This window comes from Nannospalax galili, unplaced genomic scaffold (assembly GCF_000622305.1).
Source record: "Nannospalax galili isolate Female #2095 unplaced genomic scaffold, S.galili_v1.0 scaffold886, whole genome shotgun sequence".
In the NCBI taxonomy this organism is placed as follows: Eukaryota; Metazoa; Chordata; class Mammalia; order Rodentia; family Spalacidae; genus Nannospalax; species Nannospalax galili.
The window spans coordinates 2,858,629-2,871,738 of NW_008355971.1; the positions used below are offsets into that span (position 1 = coordinate 2,858,629).

The 13,110-nt window shown below is 50.5% G+C and overlaps 1 protein-coding gene across 3 annotated transcripts in view; it reads right to left on the reverse strand.

Moving 5' to 3' along the window:
- The window catches only part of Akt2 (AKT serine/threonine kinase 2), a 56,550-nt gene that overhangs the window by 6,604 nt on the left and 36,836 nt on the right, over positions 1-13,110 (reverse strand). For all 3 annotated transcript variants that reach the window (XM_008853987.2, XM_008853988.2, XM_017803425.2), the window contains 4 exons: positions 5,245-5,398; positions 4,736-4,867; positions 2,017-2,082; positions 1,026-1,094 (listed from right to left, as the gene is read on the reverse strand). In XM_008853987.2, coding sequence (XP_008852209.1) covers positions 1,026-1,094; positions 2,017-2,082; positions 4,736-4,867; positions 5,245-5,398 — 421 coding nt within the window. The remainder of the gene's footprint in view (positions 1-1,025; positions 1,095-2,016; positions 2,083-4,735; positions 4,868-5,244; positions 5,399-13,110) is intronic.

Genomic DNA, 13,110 nt, shown 5'->3' on the forward strand with positions numbered 1-13,110 from the left:
AACAGAGAGGCAGGGACAGAGAGGCAGAGACAGAGAGGCGGGACAGAGAGGCAGGGACATAGAGGGAGGACAGAGAGGCAGGACCGGGGGGCAGGGACAGAGAGCCGGGACAGAGAGGCAGAACAGAGTGGCAGGGACATAGAGGGAGGACAGAGAGGCAGGACCGGGGGGCAGGGACAGAGAGCCGGGACAGAGAGGCAGAACAGAGTGGCAGGGACATAGAGGGAGGACAGAGAGGCAGGACCGGGGGGCAGGGACAGAGAGCCGGGACAGAGAGGCAGAACAGAGAGGCAGGGCCAGAGAGGCAGGGACAGAGAGGCGGGACAGAGAGGCAGGGACAGAGAGGCGGGGACAGAGCCGGGGACAGAGCCGGGGACAGAGAGGCAGGACAGAGAGTCAGGGACAGAGAGTCAGGGACAGAGAGGCAGGGACAGAGAGGCAGGGGCAGAGAGGGAGGGGCGAGGGGGGGGGGGAGAGGGGGGAGGGGAAGGACAGAGAGGCAGGACAGGCAGGGAGCAACAGTAGTGAAGCAAGGAACAGCACAAGTCACAAAGTGAGGGACAAGCTGTGAGAGAGGAGACTAGTGGTCCCAACAAGTGTGCCCTGTGTACAGAGCAAGCCATGAAGGCACACAGGTGACAGCAGTAACAGTCACAGGAAGCCAAGTTTCTAGGCAAGGGAGTCAGAGGGCTGGAGTCAAGAGCCAGGGCGCTTTCTCAGGAGTCCCCAAGCACATCCTTCCTTGTACTACCAGCCACCACCCACAGCCTCTGCTCCTGGCTTCATATCCTGTCCAGAAACACAGCAGCTATATGAACCTGGGCAAGTCATTTAACTTCCTCAGGTCTCCTACCTGCAACATAGAGATCATGCTACCTGCTTCAAGGGGGGGGGGGCAGAGTGGAATTTGGGGACATTCAGTAAGTCTCTCTTACCCTGTATCATCTCACCCAATTCTTCTCTGCCTCCCCCCATCCTACAACCATTAGAAAGAAACAGCCAGAAGCAGCTGCAGCACAGCTCACCTCACCCCCATTGGCATACTCCATCACAAAGCACAGGCGGTCGTGGGTCTGGAAGGCATACTTCAGGGCCTGTGAAGGGAACCAGAGTGCTGGGACAGAAGGAAAGCTCTGCCAGTTGGGGAGTAGGAGCCTGTGACTCCCTGCCCAGCCTGTGACTGTGTGGATTCAAATCCCAGGAACGCCCAGAGGAGAAAGTATGCTCTGATCACTTCTCTTCTCTTGTTTGAATAATGAGATACACCAGCGCCCTGGGCCCCGCCTGCCCCACGCCCCGCCACCCTCTTGCCACACATACACTGTTCACTGTGGCGGGGAGTGACAACAGCTTAGGGGCGGACGCCAAAGACGGGATAGACAAGCTGTCAGCCAATGGTAGCTCTCAAGCTGTGCCCTAAGGAGCCCAATCCTCAGGGATGCCCTGGCAAACCCCCCTGCTCACAGAAACCATAGCCGTATGGTTCTGGCCTCTACACTGAGGTATCTCATAAGATCTTATGTGAACAAGTTGTGTGGCTTCATAGTGCAGCAACTAAGCCAAAGAAATGGCACCCCCAACCTAGTCCACTAAACTTGACAGTCACAGGCTTCACAAAGCCTGCAGTCTCAAAGATGTCTTCCCTTTAAAGAGGCAACTACTCATACTCAGCCCAAGTTAACTGGCAACACAGTGATGACATGAATGCTCCTATGGTCTCTTAAAAACAAAACTAAAAAGTAATCCCCTCACCTGGGCCAGCTGGGCTAAGCACCCCTCACTTCCAAAGACAGGAGCCATGCTCCTCGACTACCTACCCTGTGATGTGATCTCTCCCATCAGCAGAGGTACCTACATGCAGCCACCACCCCCAGTGTCCTGAAGTTCAAGCAGTTTGGGGAGCCTGGTAATGCCTTGCCCAGCCTACCTGGCCCCACACCCCAGCTGTGCATATAGCAAGGCTTTGGCTCTTTCCCAGAACTCTGCCCCAGGGCTGGCCGGGGAGGAGAGACTCACAGTGAGGAAGGGGTGCCTGGTGTTCTGCAGAACCCGGCTCTCAGTGACTGTGTGGGCAACTTCATCCTGTGGACAGACAGTGTCAATGAGTGTCACACCTGCCCACTCCATGCCGACCTAGGGGCAACATCCAAATGAAACTGGCCTCACACATAGCAGTCAGAACAGAAGAGTGGCAGAAGCAGAGCAGGGCCATCTTCAGGCTCTGACCAAATGGACAAGGGTCATCCCAAAGCCACAAGGTGAACAACAGTTGATGGGACACCACCACCTGACCCCAAGCCAAGCATTAACATCCTGCTGTAGCTGGGGTCCTGGATGACCCCAAACGCCCATGTGCTCGGGGCCTGCCCTGCTGCCTGCAGTTCTCTTGGCAGGTAGTGGACTTGTGGGAATAGGGCCCTCGAAGAGGAAATTGGGAACCCGGGTCCTCTACTCTCTTTACTTCCCAGCCACCATGAGGCAAACAGCCCTCCTCTGTCATATACTCCCCATCACGTGTCTCCAGAAGCTAAAAGCCACAGAGCACAGCAACCACGAACTGAAACCTATGAACTGAGCCAAAATAAACCTTTGCTCCTTACAAACTGTTTACCTCATGTAATGTCACACAGCGCTGACTAACATATGCACTTAAAGGGGGAAAAGCAGATAGTATGTGATCCCTGAGGTCCCACAACAGGATATGAGAATCACCAGCTCTGTAGAAGGAACTAGATGTAGTGAAGGTTTTAGAGCACAGCAGTATTTCTCAGGGTGTGGCCCTCACATGGGCATGTGGCATCAGCCTCCCTGGGAACTTATGGAATGCAAATTCTCTGGGCCTACTAAGTCTCACTGAGTCAGAAACTCGAGTAGGCATGGAGAAAGTGCCACCTCATAAGCCTTCTGAGCCACTCGAGCACAAGTCAAAATTTGGTGTCTGCCCAAGGGCAGGACCACAAGAGAGGTTCCAAACTCTCAGCTACCTCAATAGCCTGGGCACAGGCTTATACTCAGGAGCTACTGGGGATGTCTGAGGTTATTTCTGATGATCACATGGAGAGGTTGCTAGTGGCCTCTGCAGATGGAGCTGGGGATGCTGCTACCCACAGTGCACAGGCTAGTCCCACACAGTGAAGAAGACATGGCCCATAGTATCAGTAGTGCTGGATCTGTGAAGTCCTGCCTGGACCAACTACACCAAGAACCCAGGAGTACTTTTGTTTTTAAAGACTTACTGTTGCCAGGCATGGCAACGCACGCCTTTAATCCCAGCACTCGGGAGGCAGAGGCAGGTGGATCTCTGTGAGTTCAAGGCCAGCCTGGTCTCCATAGTGAATCCAGGACAGCTGGGGCTACAGGGAGACCCTGTCTCAAAAAGACCAAAAAAAATGTCCAAAAAAACCAAAAAAAAAAAAAAAAAAAAAAACAAACCCAAAAAACAAACAAACAAACAAACAAAAAAAACCAATAACAACAACAACAAAATGCATGGGGAAAGTGGTACATCTAGAAAATGCCTTAAAAAGTCAGGTGTGGTGGCGCACACCTTTAGTCCCAGGCCAGCTGGGGCTACAGAGAGATCCTGTCGTGCCCCACACCCCCCCCAGCCAAAATGCCTTAAAATACTCCAGATTAAAGAAAGGGAAGGACAGGGCCAATCAAACACTGGTTCTGTGTTGATAACTGCTCAATTGAATCATGACCACACAGCAGTCTATGATGTTTATTTTTCTTCTTAAAAAGTTATATACATGTTTAGAATCTTCTATTATAAAAGCTTTAAATAAGGCAAAAAAAAAAAACCCACAAAAAACAAAAACAAAAGAAAGATAAGGAAAGAAAGGAAAAACAGAAGAACTGCTTTACTGGGGAAATCAATCCCAGGGACTTACACCAACCCAGCAGGTGCTCTACCACTGAACACCTTCCTCCCACCACTGAGTTCCTTCCTCCCGGGAATTCCATTCCTGACTCAGCTTCCAAACAGCATCTCCTAGATGAATCCCAGACAGACTCTCTGTGCACAGCCCAGAGGGGGAAGTAGGGCACACAAAGGCAGGCCCAGGCCTCTCTGGGCTTGGGCTCCTCTTCTCTGATGGTGGTCCTACGGAACTGGTAGTCAAAGATGGGACACATGGAGGAAAATAAGATTACACAGCAGATGGGAGGTATGAGTGTCCCAGTCCTGAAAGAGCTCCCAAGCATGGTCTAAAACCAGACAATGGCCTGTTAAACAGAATGAAGAGGCTGGGATAGAGCTCAGTGATAAATGGTCATTATTTTGTAATCTTAAGTTGCTGGTGCTAGGAATGGAACCCAGGGCCTTGAGCATGTTAGGCAAGTGCTCCACTGAGTCACATCCTCAGCCTTCACAGGCCGTTGTGATGGACTGAGCTTCCGTACTAGGCTTCAGCAGAAACAGTCACATTGTAGGCAGACCACTTTTTCCTGAAAACAGGCGACTGATCACATAAGAAAGTCCCCTCTGCTTTAGCCCCAGTCAACGGCAGCTGGAGATAACCCAACATCAAACAGCTTTTCCCCGTGTTCTGTTTCCTTGTTTTCCCCATGTTCTGTTTCCAAAACCCAGTACTCTGCCCTGGCCTGGCAGGAGCTTTTCTATAGAACAGAAGCTGCCTGAATTCACAGACCACAAATAAAACCAATCAGATCTAAAGTTGCTCTAACGATAATCTGATACCTCTAAGGGGGTCCCCACAGCCCAGTGGCCCACCTTGGCAATGATGACCTCCTTCCGCAAGATCTTCATGGCATAATAGCGACCAGTGGCCTTCTCCCGCACTAGGATGACTTTGCCAAAGGTGCCCTTGCCGAGGAGCTTGAGATAATCAAAGTCGTTCATGGTCTGTGGGTAGGACAAGCACAGGGTTTCAGTATCTGGCACTTGGCCCATGGGGCAAAATTTGATCAAAGAAAGAGGAAAACCAAAAGATGTTGTGGCCCAAGGCTTTAGCTGGGCAGGAGGGTAACTCCAGACAGCAACTGTTTGCTAAAGTCACTGCAGGACCAAGCTCTCCCAAGCATAAGGCTTCCGACTTCCCCAATAAAGCCAGAGCAGTTTCCCTGCGGTGGGGGTAGCCCCTGCAGCAATCTGTAACCAGAAGCCATCCCACACTGGGAAGCTATGAAGCCTCTTGCTGGGCCCCTGCATATTTTGTGTAGAGACCAAAGCAGGCAGGGCTGGTGCAGCCCCAACCCCTGGCCACCAGCCCCAGCACTTACCACTTTGGCCCGTGCCTTGCTGACAGCTACCTCCATCTCCTCAGATGCAGAAGAGTCACTGGGGGAGCCACACTTGTAGTCCATGGGATCCTCACCTGGGCCTCGCTGCTTCAAGCTGTTGGCGACCATCTGAATAGCCCGCATCCACTCCTCCCTGTGTGGGGATAGGCGTTAGGCTCAAGGACCTCCTCCTAGCCCAACCATAGCCCCACCACCTGCAAAGGGCAAGCAGAAGATCAAACCCCTTTAGGCATCTGGTGTGATCCAAGGCTGGCAGAACTGATGGGTCCTGTCTAAAACTGCACAGGCTCTGGCTGTGCATGAGGAAAAGGCAGTGGAATACAGATAGATCATTCATCACTGGGGTGGCCTGGCCTAGGGAATCCTTGAAGCTAGGCAGCACTGAAATGATCAAAGAGGGGAGAATGTGCTTGTTTGAGGCCCATGAGACTAAGCCACCACACTCAGCCTTAGGGAGGGAAGGCCAGCGCTCCTTTGAGCTACTCCAGAGCAAACAGAAAAGCTCCAGTTTAGACATCACCTATTTTGTGTAAAGGGAAACCAGGAAGAAAAGGAAGCTATCAAAAGCCAAAGCAGGAGCAGATCTAATGAGACAGGAGCTGGTCAGCAGGATTCCCTGGATGGGACAAAGCATAGAGATAGGGGACTTGGCCAGCCAAGGATGCAGAAGAAGGTGGCGAACAGGAAGCCAGCCTAGCAGAGCAGAGTCTGGTCTGAGAACACTAAGCTAGCTCTGGCACTCCTGACTCAAAGTTGTCAGGAAATACTATCCTGATATTTGCAAACTGTTCTGTTTAATGAATGAAATGACCAAAGATTATATTCAGACACATAGCTGAGTAACACTAAACAGTCCACAGAGTCCCCATTTTTTGACCCAGCACAGAGCAATTTTAGGTGGTTTGAACCCTTGTGTATTTTGCTTGAGCCACATGAACAGTGGGAAACAGAAATGTTCGCTAGAATGAGTGTTGGGAGGGAGAGAAGGAAGGGAGGAGGGGAGCTCCCAAACCCCGGTGACTGAAATGAACCACAGTGAGTACAGCCAGGCAGATTGTTGAGTGACATCCTCCAGAACCACCCTGCACAAGTGCTACCACTATGGTGACATGGAGGCTGCTAGTAAGGTCACACAGAGGGACAAGCCCCAGCCTGACCCACCCTATGGGGCTGCTCTCCTCTGAGTCTCTGTTTCCATGGTACCAAGGAAGACCAAGGCTGTTCCCATCAGTCCTAGAGTGTATAATGATCCATGCTTTGACACTATGGGACAGACATGTCTTATAGCTGGTGGTTGGTCTTAATTCAATAGGGCACTGTCATTTCTGGATATTATATACAACAATGGTGTGTTTTCCAGAAAGTAGCATCTTAGCATCAACAGAGCAAGCGTTAGCTTCATACAGGGCTGCTGCAAGGTAGAGACCATGTGTGAATTATGTATGTGGTAAGATGTTCTGGAGCTCAAAGACTGAGGCAGGTCTACACACAGACTTGGAGTGATCAGAAACACCTTATGGGGAAAAAGGACAGTGAAGAGCAATGCAGCTATGGGGTGAGACAATATTCTGCACACATGTGGTTCAGCAGACACAAACATCCCTGCAGAAGTGGCTGGGACAGAGAGCCCCCGGGAGGGGAACCAGGAGTCAGGGGACCAGAAGCAGCCTCTAATAAATACTTATGAAGCACTTACTCCTAGCCACCCTCCTTCTCACATTACTAAGGATCAAGTTCAAAAACCAAATACAAGCACTGGGGATGTGGCTCAGCGGCAGAGTATTTGTCTAGCATGCCCAAGGCCCTGGGTTCTGCCCTAGCACTACAAAACAAGCCAGATGCAAGAAAAGCTCAGTAAGTCTGCTTACTCTAAGCCTAGTTACTAGACTCACAAAGGGCTTGTGGCCTTCCCCAGTACCACTGGGCGAGGCAGTTCCTGCTCAGCTCCAGGCCTGCTAAACCAAGCGGAAACAAGGCTCAGGGGCCCCTATTAATAGCTAGGAGGGTCTGCATTCTCAAACCGGCCTTTCACCTGTGAAATCACACTTTGAAAGAAAGAGATGTGTGTGAATATCATGCCATGCTCTATAAGACAGGTGCACAAACAAGTGCTGGCACACTGCTCCTCCACCCAAGAGACTAAAGGCCTCCATAGTCCTTAAGGATGGCCTTACTGTTTGTGTTTTGAGACAAACTCTTGCTATGCAGCCCGGGCTGGCTTAGAACTCTCAAGTGCTAGGGCTATAAGTGTCACCATACACAGCTTCCACCTGCCTCCAATGCGGCATGCCTCCAGCATCCATGTGGGTGCTTAGTAGGTATGAAAGGTCCAGGCAGCATGGTCCCCATGACCCCAGAGCCTCTGCACAGGAAGGCCAGTGCACACCCAGGCAAGGTAATGCTGGCCTCTTCCCTCCCTGAGTGTATGCTTTCAATCAGCATTTCTTAATTAGTTTTAACCTGTGCCCCCCTTGGACAAATCATAGCCTAAGACCCGCTTCCTATATTATTAGTATTTCTGTTTTCCACAAAGTACAAAAGGGAGAAGGAGAGGAATACATGCCATCATCTGTTTTACTGATAACAGGTGTTCTCTTAGACATTTTAAAATGCTGACTCTGGGGATGTCGAGATGGCTCAGTTGGTAAGGCTTCTGCCACCATGCCTGCTGACTTGAGTTCAATCCCTGGGACCCATGGTGGAAGGAGAGAACAGATTCCTGAAAGCTGTTCTCTGACTTTGACACATGTGACATACAGACATATACATACATAGACAGATAAATGTTTTAAAATGCTGACTTTCTAAAATGCAGAGTATTATGATAGTGGGTCGTGTGAAAATCACAGATCTGCCAGGCATAGTGGCACAGGAGGCAGAGGCAGGTAAATCTCAGAGTTACAGGTCAGCTAGAGCTGTACTGTTTCAAAACAACAACAACACAAAACAAAACAATAAAACCCACCTTTCATACAGAGACTTTGCCACAACAAAGACAGGCTGCAGACTGATATACCGTGTGTCCCCTGCACTGATAGAAAGAGGCTGAGAACACAACAGCGGGAAGCACCTTGAGGGGTGGCTCTGAGTGGGACCAGGGGTGCAGGTGGTAGAGCTACACCAGGAGGGACAGAGGCTCCCCACCTATGGGCTAGGGCTACTGAGATGGTAGCCACGGCCAAGAGGGGGTTCAGATACCAGGTGGGGTCCAGATCTAGCCCATCCACCTGGCCAGAGTTCAAGAGGAGCATGTACCAGGAGGCAGGCTATGGACAGGGGGTAACAGGCTCGCCTATCTCCTGATCAGTCACTCATCTGGTTCCAACTAGACCAAGGTTGCGAGGCTGCAAGGTTGCAGCACTCAGAATTCCAGAGAAAAAACGAGGGCTTTGGTCCAAGACACTCCTCAAGGGTTTGCAACATGGTGTCTGGGGCAGAGGGAGCTCCCACCCAAAGCTGGGGCTTCAGTGTCTTCCCCTTCCCCCCAGAAGTCCAGGGAAACCAAACCCTTCCCAGCCAAAAGACAGTGACAGCAGCTCCGCAGACACGCCTCATGGCTTCTCAAGAGCATGAAGAGGGGCTCTGATGTAGACTCCACAGGGATGTTGCCTACGGAGGTCACACAGCTCCTCCCTGTGCCAGGGGCCTGAGTGGGTCCACCCAGAGAGAACCTGATGACAGGCCAGGCCTCAGCTCCTGGGGCCCAGGAGAATCAAGCAAAGACCCTCCCTCAGCCAAGGTTCACAAACTAGAGGGACAGCACCCAAAGAGTCCAGGAGTGAAGCAAAAGGAACCACCCCTGAGAAGCTGTGATCTGGATCACCTTCCAGAGAGGACCGCCCCACTAAACACCATTACTACAACTTTGCACTGCAGAGATCACCACTGTCATGCTCCATGTAAAGAAGGCCTTTTACCTGTAGCAGCGTGAACCCTGTCCTATCACTCATCTAATTTTACACGTGGGGAGGAAGAAGAACAGTGAGGCTGACATTTGCCCACTGACATGGTCAGCAAGCAGACCAACTACACAGGGACACAAACGGAGGTATTTCTGCCTGCCCAGAAGTTCATCTCACATCAGAAGTACTTTCTAGAACCTCCTCATCCCTCACTTGGGGCCTAGAGTCAGGGGAAGGACATGTGAGATGCTGTGCTTACTCAAGCAACACTAGCCAGGGCTCTGGCCACTGCACAAGCTGGGGAGTCAGGAGTCAGGAAGCAGGAGCCAGGCCTGGGCCTCAGCTCTGCTGCAGTCTAGTCAAGTGGCCCTGAGCACTCCTCCAGCCTGCTTGTCTCCTACAGAAACTGCAGGTCCGACGGTGGGTGAAGAGCAGACTCACCATCCAAGGTCTGAGACGAACCCAGTTCTGTTTCTTCCATGGCAGCACCAGGCAGTCACTCAACCTTCCTGCATCTTGGTGGGCTGACTTGTAAAGCAGGCACTAGCTGGTCATGCAAAGGGGACATGAGACACTGGATACGAAGCATCTAGAGAAGCGCCTAGCATGGAGGAAGTACCTAAAAGGGCTGTTGTAAGGATTCACCCTGCCAGCAATGACCTGGGCACTGAGGATACAGAAGGGAACAGAGGATTGGGAGGAAAAGGAATTCAGGGAGAGGGAACAGCACAGCGAAGGCCCTGGGGCAAGAAAGAACCTGAGACATCTGCAGAGGGCAGAGAAGGAGCCAGTGTGTTGGCACCGATAGACGTGAGTGGGGCAAATGAGGGAAAGAAGGATGGCAGCCCATTCCACTCTGACTCCTAGGTGCCACTAAGTCAGGGATTTGGGTTTTCATTCTCCATTTTTTTTAAAGAAAATATTTATTTTTATTTTGTGTATGAATGCTTTGCCTGCATATATGTAAGTGTAGCTCAAAGGATGGTTGTCAGTCACCTTGTGGGTGCTGGGAATCGAACCTAGGTCCTCTACAAGAACAGCTGAGCCATCTCTCTAGCCCCCTGCTTTGGTTTTGTTTTGTTTTGTTTTGTTTTTTTGTTTTTGAGACAGGGTCTTCCTGTAGCCTCAGCTGGCCTGGAACTCACTATGTAAACCAGGCTGGCCTTGAACTCACAGAGATCTGCCTGCCTCTGCCTCCCAAGGGCTGGGATTAAGGGCGTGCGCCAGCCACGTCCGGCTGAATTTTGATTCCTAATGCTATAGAAGTGGCTGAATGGTACTACATAATGGAGAGACAGCTTCAATTTCTGAGTTCAATTAGTGGCTGCTGAGTGGACTACTGATGAAGAGCAAGGAAGCAGCAACCTCTAGATACAGGAGCAGGAGGCACCACAATGTAGTTCACATTTGCACAAACACTTCAAGTTAAGGAGAGAGGTCCTGGGCAAAGGGAACAGCAAATGAGTGCTTGGCAAGTTTACAAACATCAAGAAGATCAGCATGGCTGAGTGAGGGCACTGTGGCAGGAAAGAAGTCTGATGAGAGGCAGATTGCACAGAACTTTGGAGGACTCCAAGTGGGACTAAAAGCCACACGCTGGAAAGATCACACTAGCTGAATACACTGGTAAACATGTCTGCAAAGACCAGGGCTCTGCAAACTCTGTAAAATGGTAGATAGTTTTGTTTTGTTTTTTTTTTTGAGATAAGGTATGACTTTGTACCCCTGGCTGGCCTAGAAACTTGCTATGTAGACCAGGCTGGCCTCAAACTCACAGAGTTCTCCCTTTCTCTACCTCCTGAGTGCTGGTGTTAAAGGCATACATGACTATACCCAGGGGTAGTTTTTAGGCTCCTCCAGTCATGTGCCTCATCAATTCTATTAAAACTCCCATGGTAGGGCAAGAACACCACAGACAGTTCATATCCAAGTGGACTGGTCATATTCCAATAGGACTTGATTTGCCACAGCAGCAAGCAGGGCTGTAATTTGCCAAGACTGCTGGAGTTCTGAATCCTGGTTTATAGGAAAACTGAGGCACAGGGGAACATAGGCAGTAAGAAGGCCAATCCAGAATGTGAAGTGGTCTACAAAGCACCAGGCTCAACTTGTAGAGAGTATCAACATCTTGAGAGGAAAATAGACAAGTAGCTGAACTACATCAAAGCAAGCTAAAGAGACAACACACACATTGAGTGAGTCCCAGCTTTAAAAACAACACCGTCAAGGCTGGGGAGATGGTCTCATGGGTGAACGGTATGCTGTGGAAGCATGAGAACCAGAGTATGGAGCCCTAGCACCTCGTAAAAAGCCAGACGCCTGTAACTTCAGAGCTGGGTAGAGGCAGGAAGATCCAGTTTAGCTGAGATAGAGAGCTCCAGGTTCAGTGGAAGACCCTGTCTCAGAACATGTGGCAAGCATGCAAGGGCTGTACCAAAGAGTCTAGGTGAGGCACCTGTGTTCTCAAGTTATGCTACACTTGCAACTTCTCTGCATCAGAACAAGCTGGTTACAGGGCAGAGTGTTGGGTAGGCCCCAACTGTCTGGGCAAGGCAAGAGAAACAACTTGCAGCCCAGCAAGGAAGGAGCCATAGCACCTAGGCAACGTCCCACCACCCTGAAGTCTCCAGGCTCAGGGCAAGCCAGCAAGGGCAGCATCAGCTCTTCCCCTAAGGAGAGTAGAGGGGCTGCTCTCTTGGTGTGTCTCTGCCTCGGCCTCCTCTAGGAATCTAGGGCTTAGTCTCTGGAGCAGGGCTGACCCCAGAGGCTTTCTCTCTAGCAGCAGAAGGTGCCAAGAAAAGAAACCCTTACCCTGCCCTGGTCTTAGCACAGGATTCTCCTACTGTTGAAGAAGTTGTCTTGTAAAAAACAGAATCAAGATCTGGATGGCCAGTGGCCCCCCCCCCAGCCCTCTCTCCCAGTCCTGCCCACAGGGTGTCAGATACTGCTGCCCTGAGGCTTCCTGTTTGTCCTCCTCTGAATCTCTTAACCCTGTGACAAACTCCATTATTAAGCACCTGCCAAGCCCTGCAGGGATCTCCATCTGTGGGCCTAAACTCTGGCTTGGCTCAAAGGCTCACCAGCTTTGAGCACCTCCACTTCTCTTCTGAATCCACTGTCGTTGGTTCTCTTGTACACAGAGCTCCCAGAGTTCTGTCTGGGACACATGAACTATTTCATCTCCAGGCCTCTGTGTATACTGGATAGTCCCTTTTCCTGGACTGTTCCCCTTCCTATCTCTGGAGTCAATTCTCATCCATCCTTCTAAATTCACCCAACACCCACGAAGTAGCATCAATTAGTCTAGATCTGCTTTTACTGGCAGTCCATATTTGGTCCCCAATTTTCAACTGAGCAACACCTCAGATGGCCTGAGTTGGTAATTCTGTTCCTCATGGTGAGGGCAGTCTATTTTTAACCGTGGGGAGATATGCAACGATAATTACAATACAGATTGTGGTAGCATCTTGTAATTTTTTTTTTTTTTTGGTTGGTGTTTTTTGTTTGTTTTGGGGTTTTCTTTTTTTTTGGTCTTTTTGAGACAGGGTCTCCCTGTAGCCCCAGCTGTCCTGGAACTCAATGTGTAGACCAGGCTGGCCTTGAACTCACAGAGATCCGCCTGCCTCTGCCCCCCAAGTGCTGGGATTAAAGGCGTGCGCCACCACACCCAGCCCGAGTTTCCATCTTTAAAAAGGGTAAAGAGGGACTGGAAGAGATGGCTTAGTGGTTAAGAACACTGACTATTCTTGCAGAAGACCTGGGTTCGAATCCCAGCACCCACATGGCAGCTAACAACTGTCCGTAACTCCAGTTCCAGGGTATCAACAGCCCCTTCTGTCTTCCGTGGGCATTGCATGACATGGGTGCACTTACCTACATGCAGGCAATACACGCATACACATAAAACAAAAATAATAAATAAAATATTAAAAAAGAAAAGAAA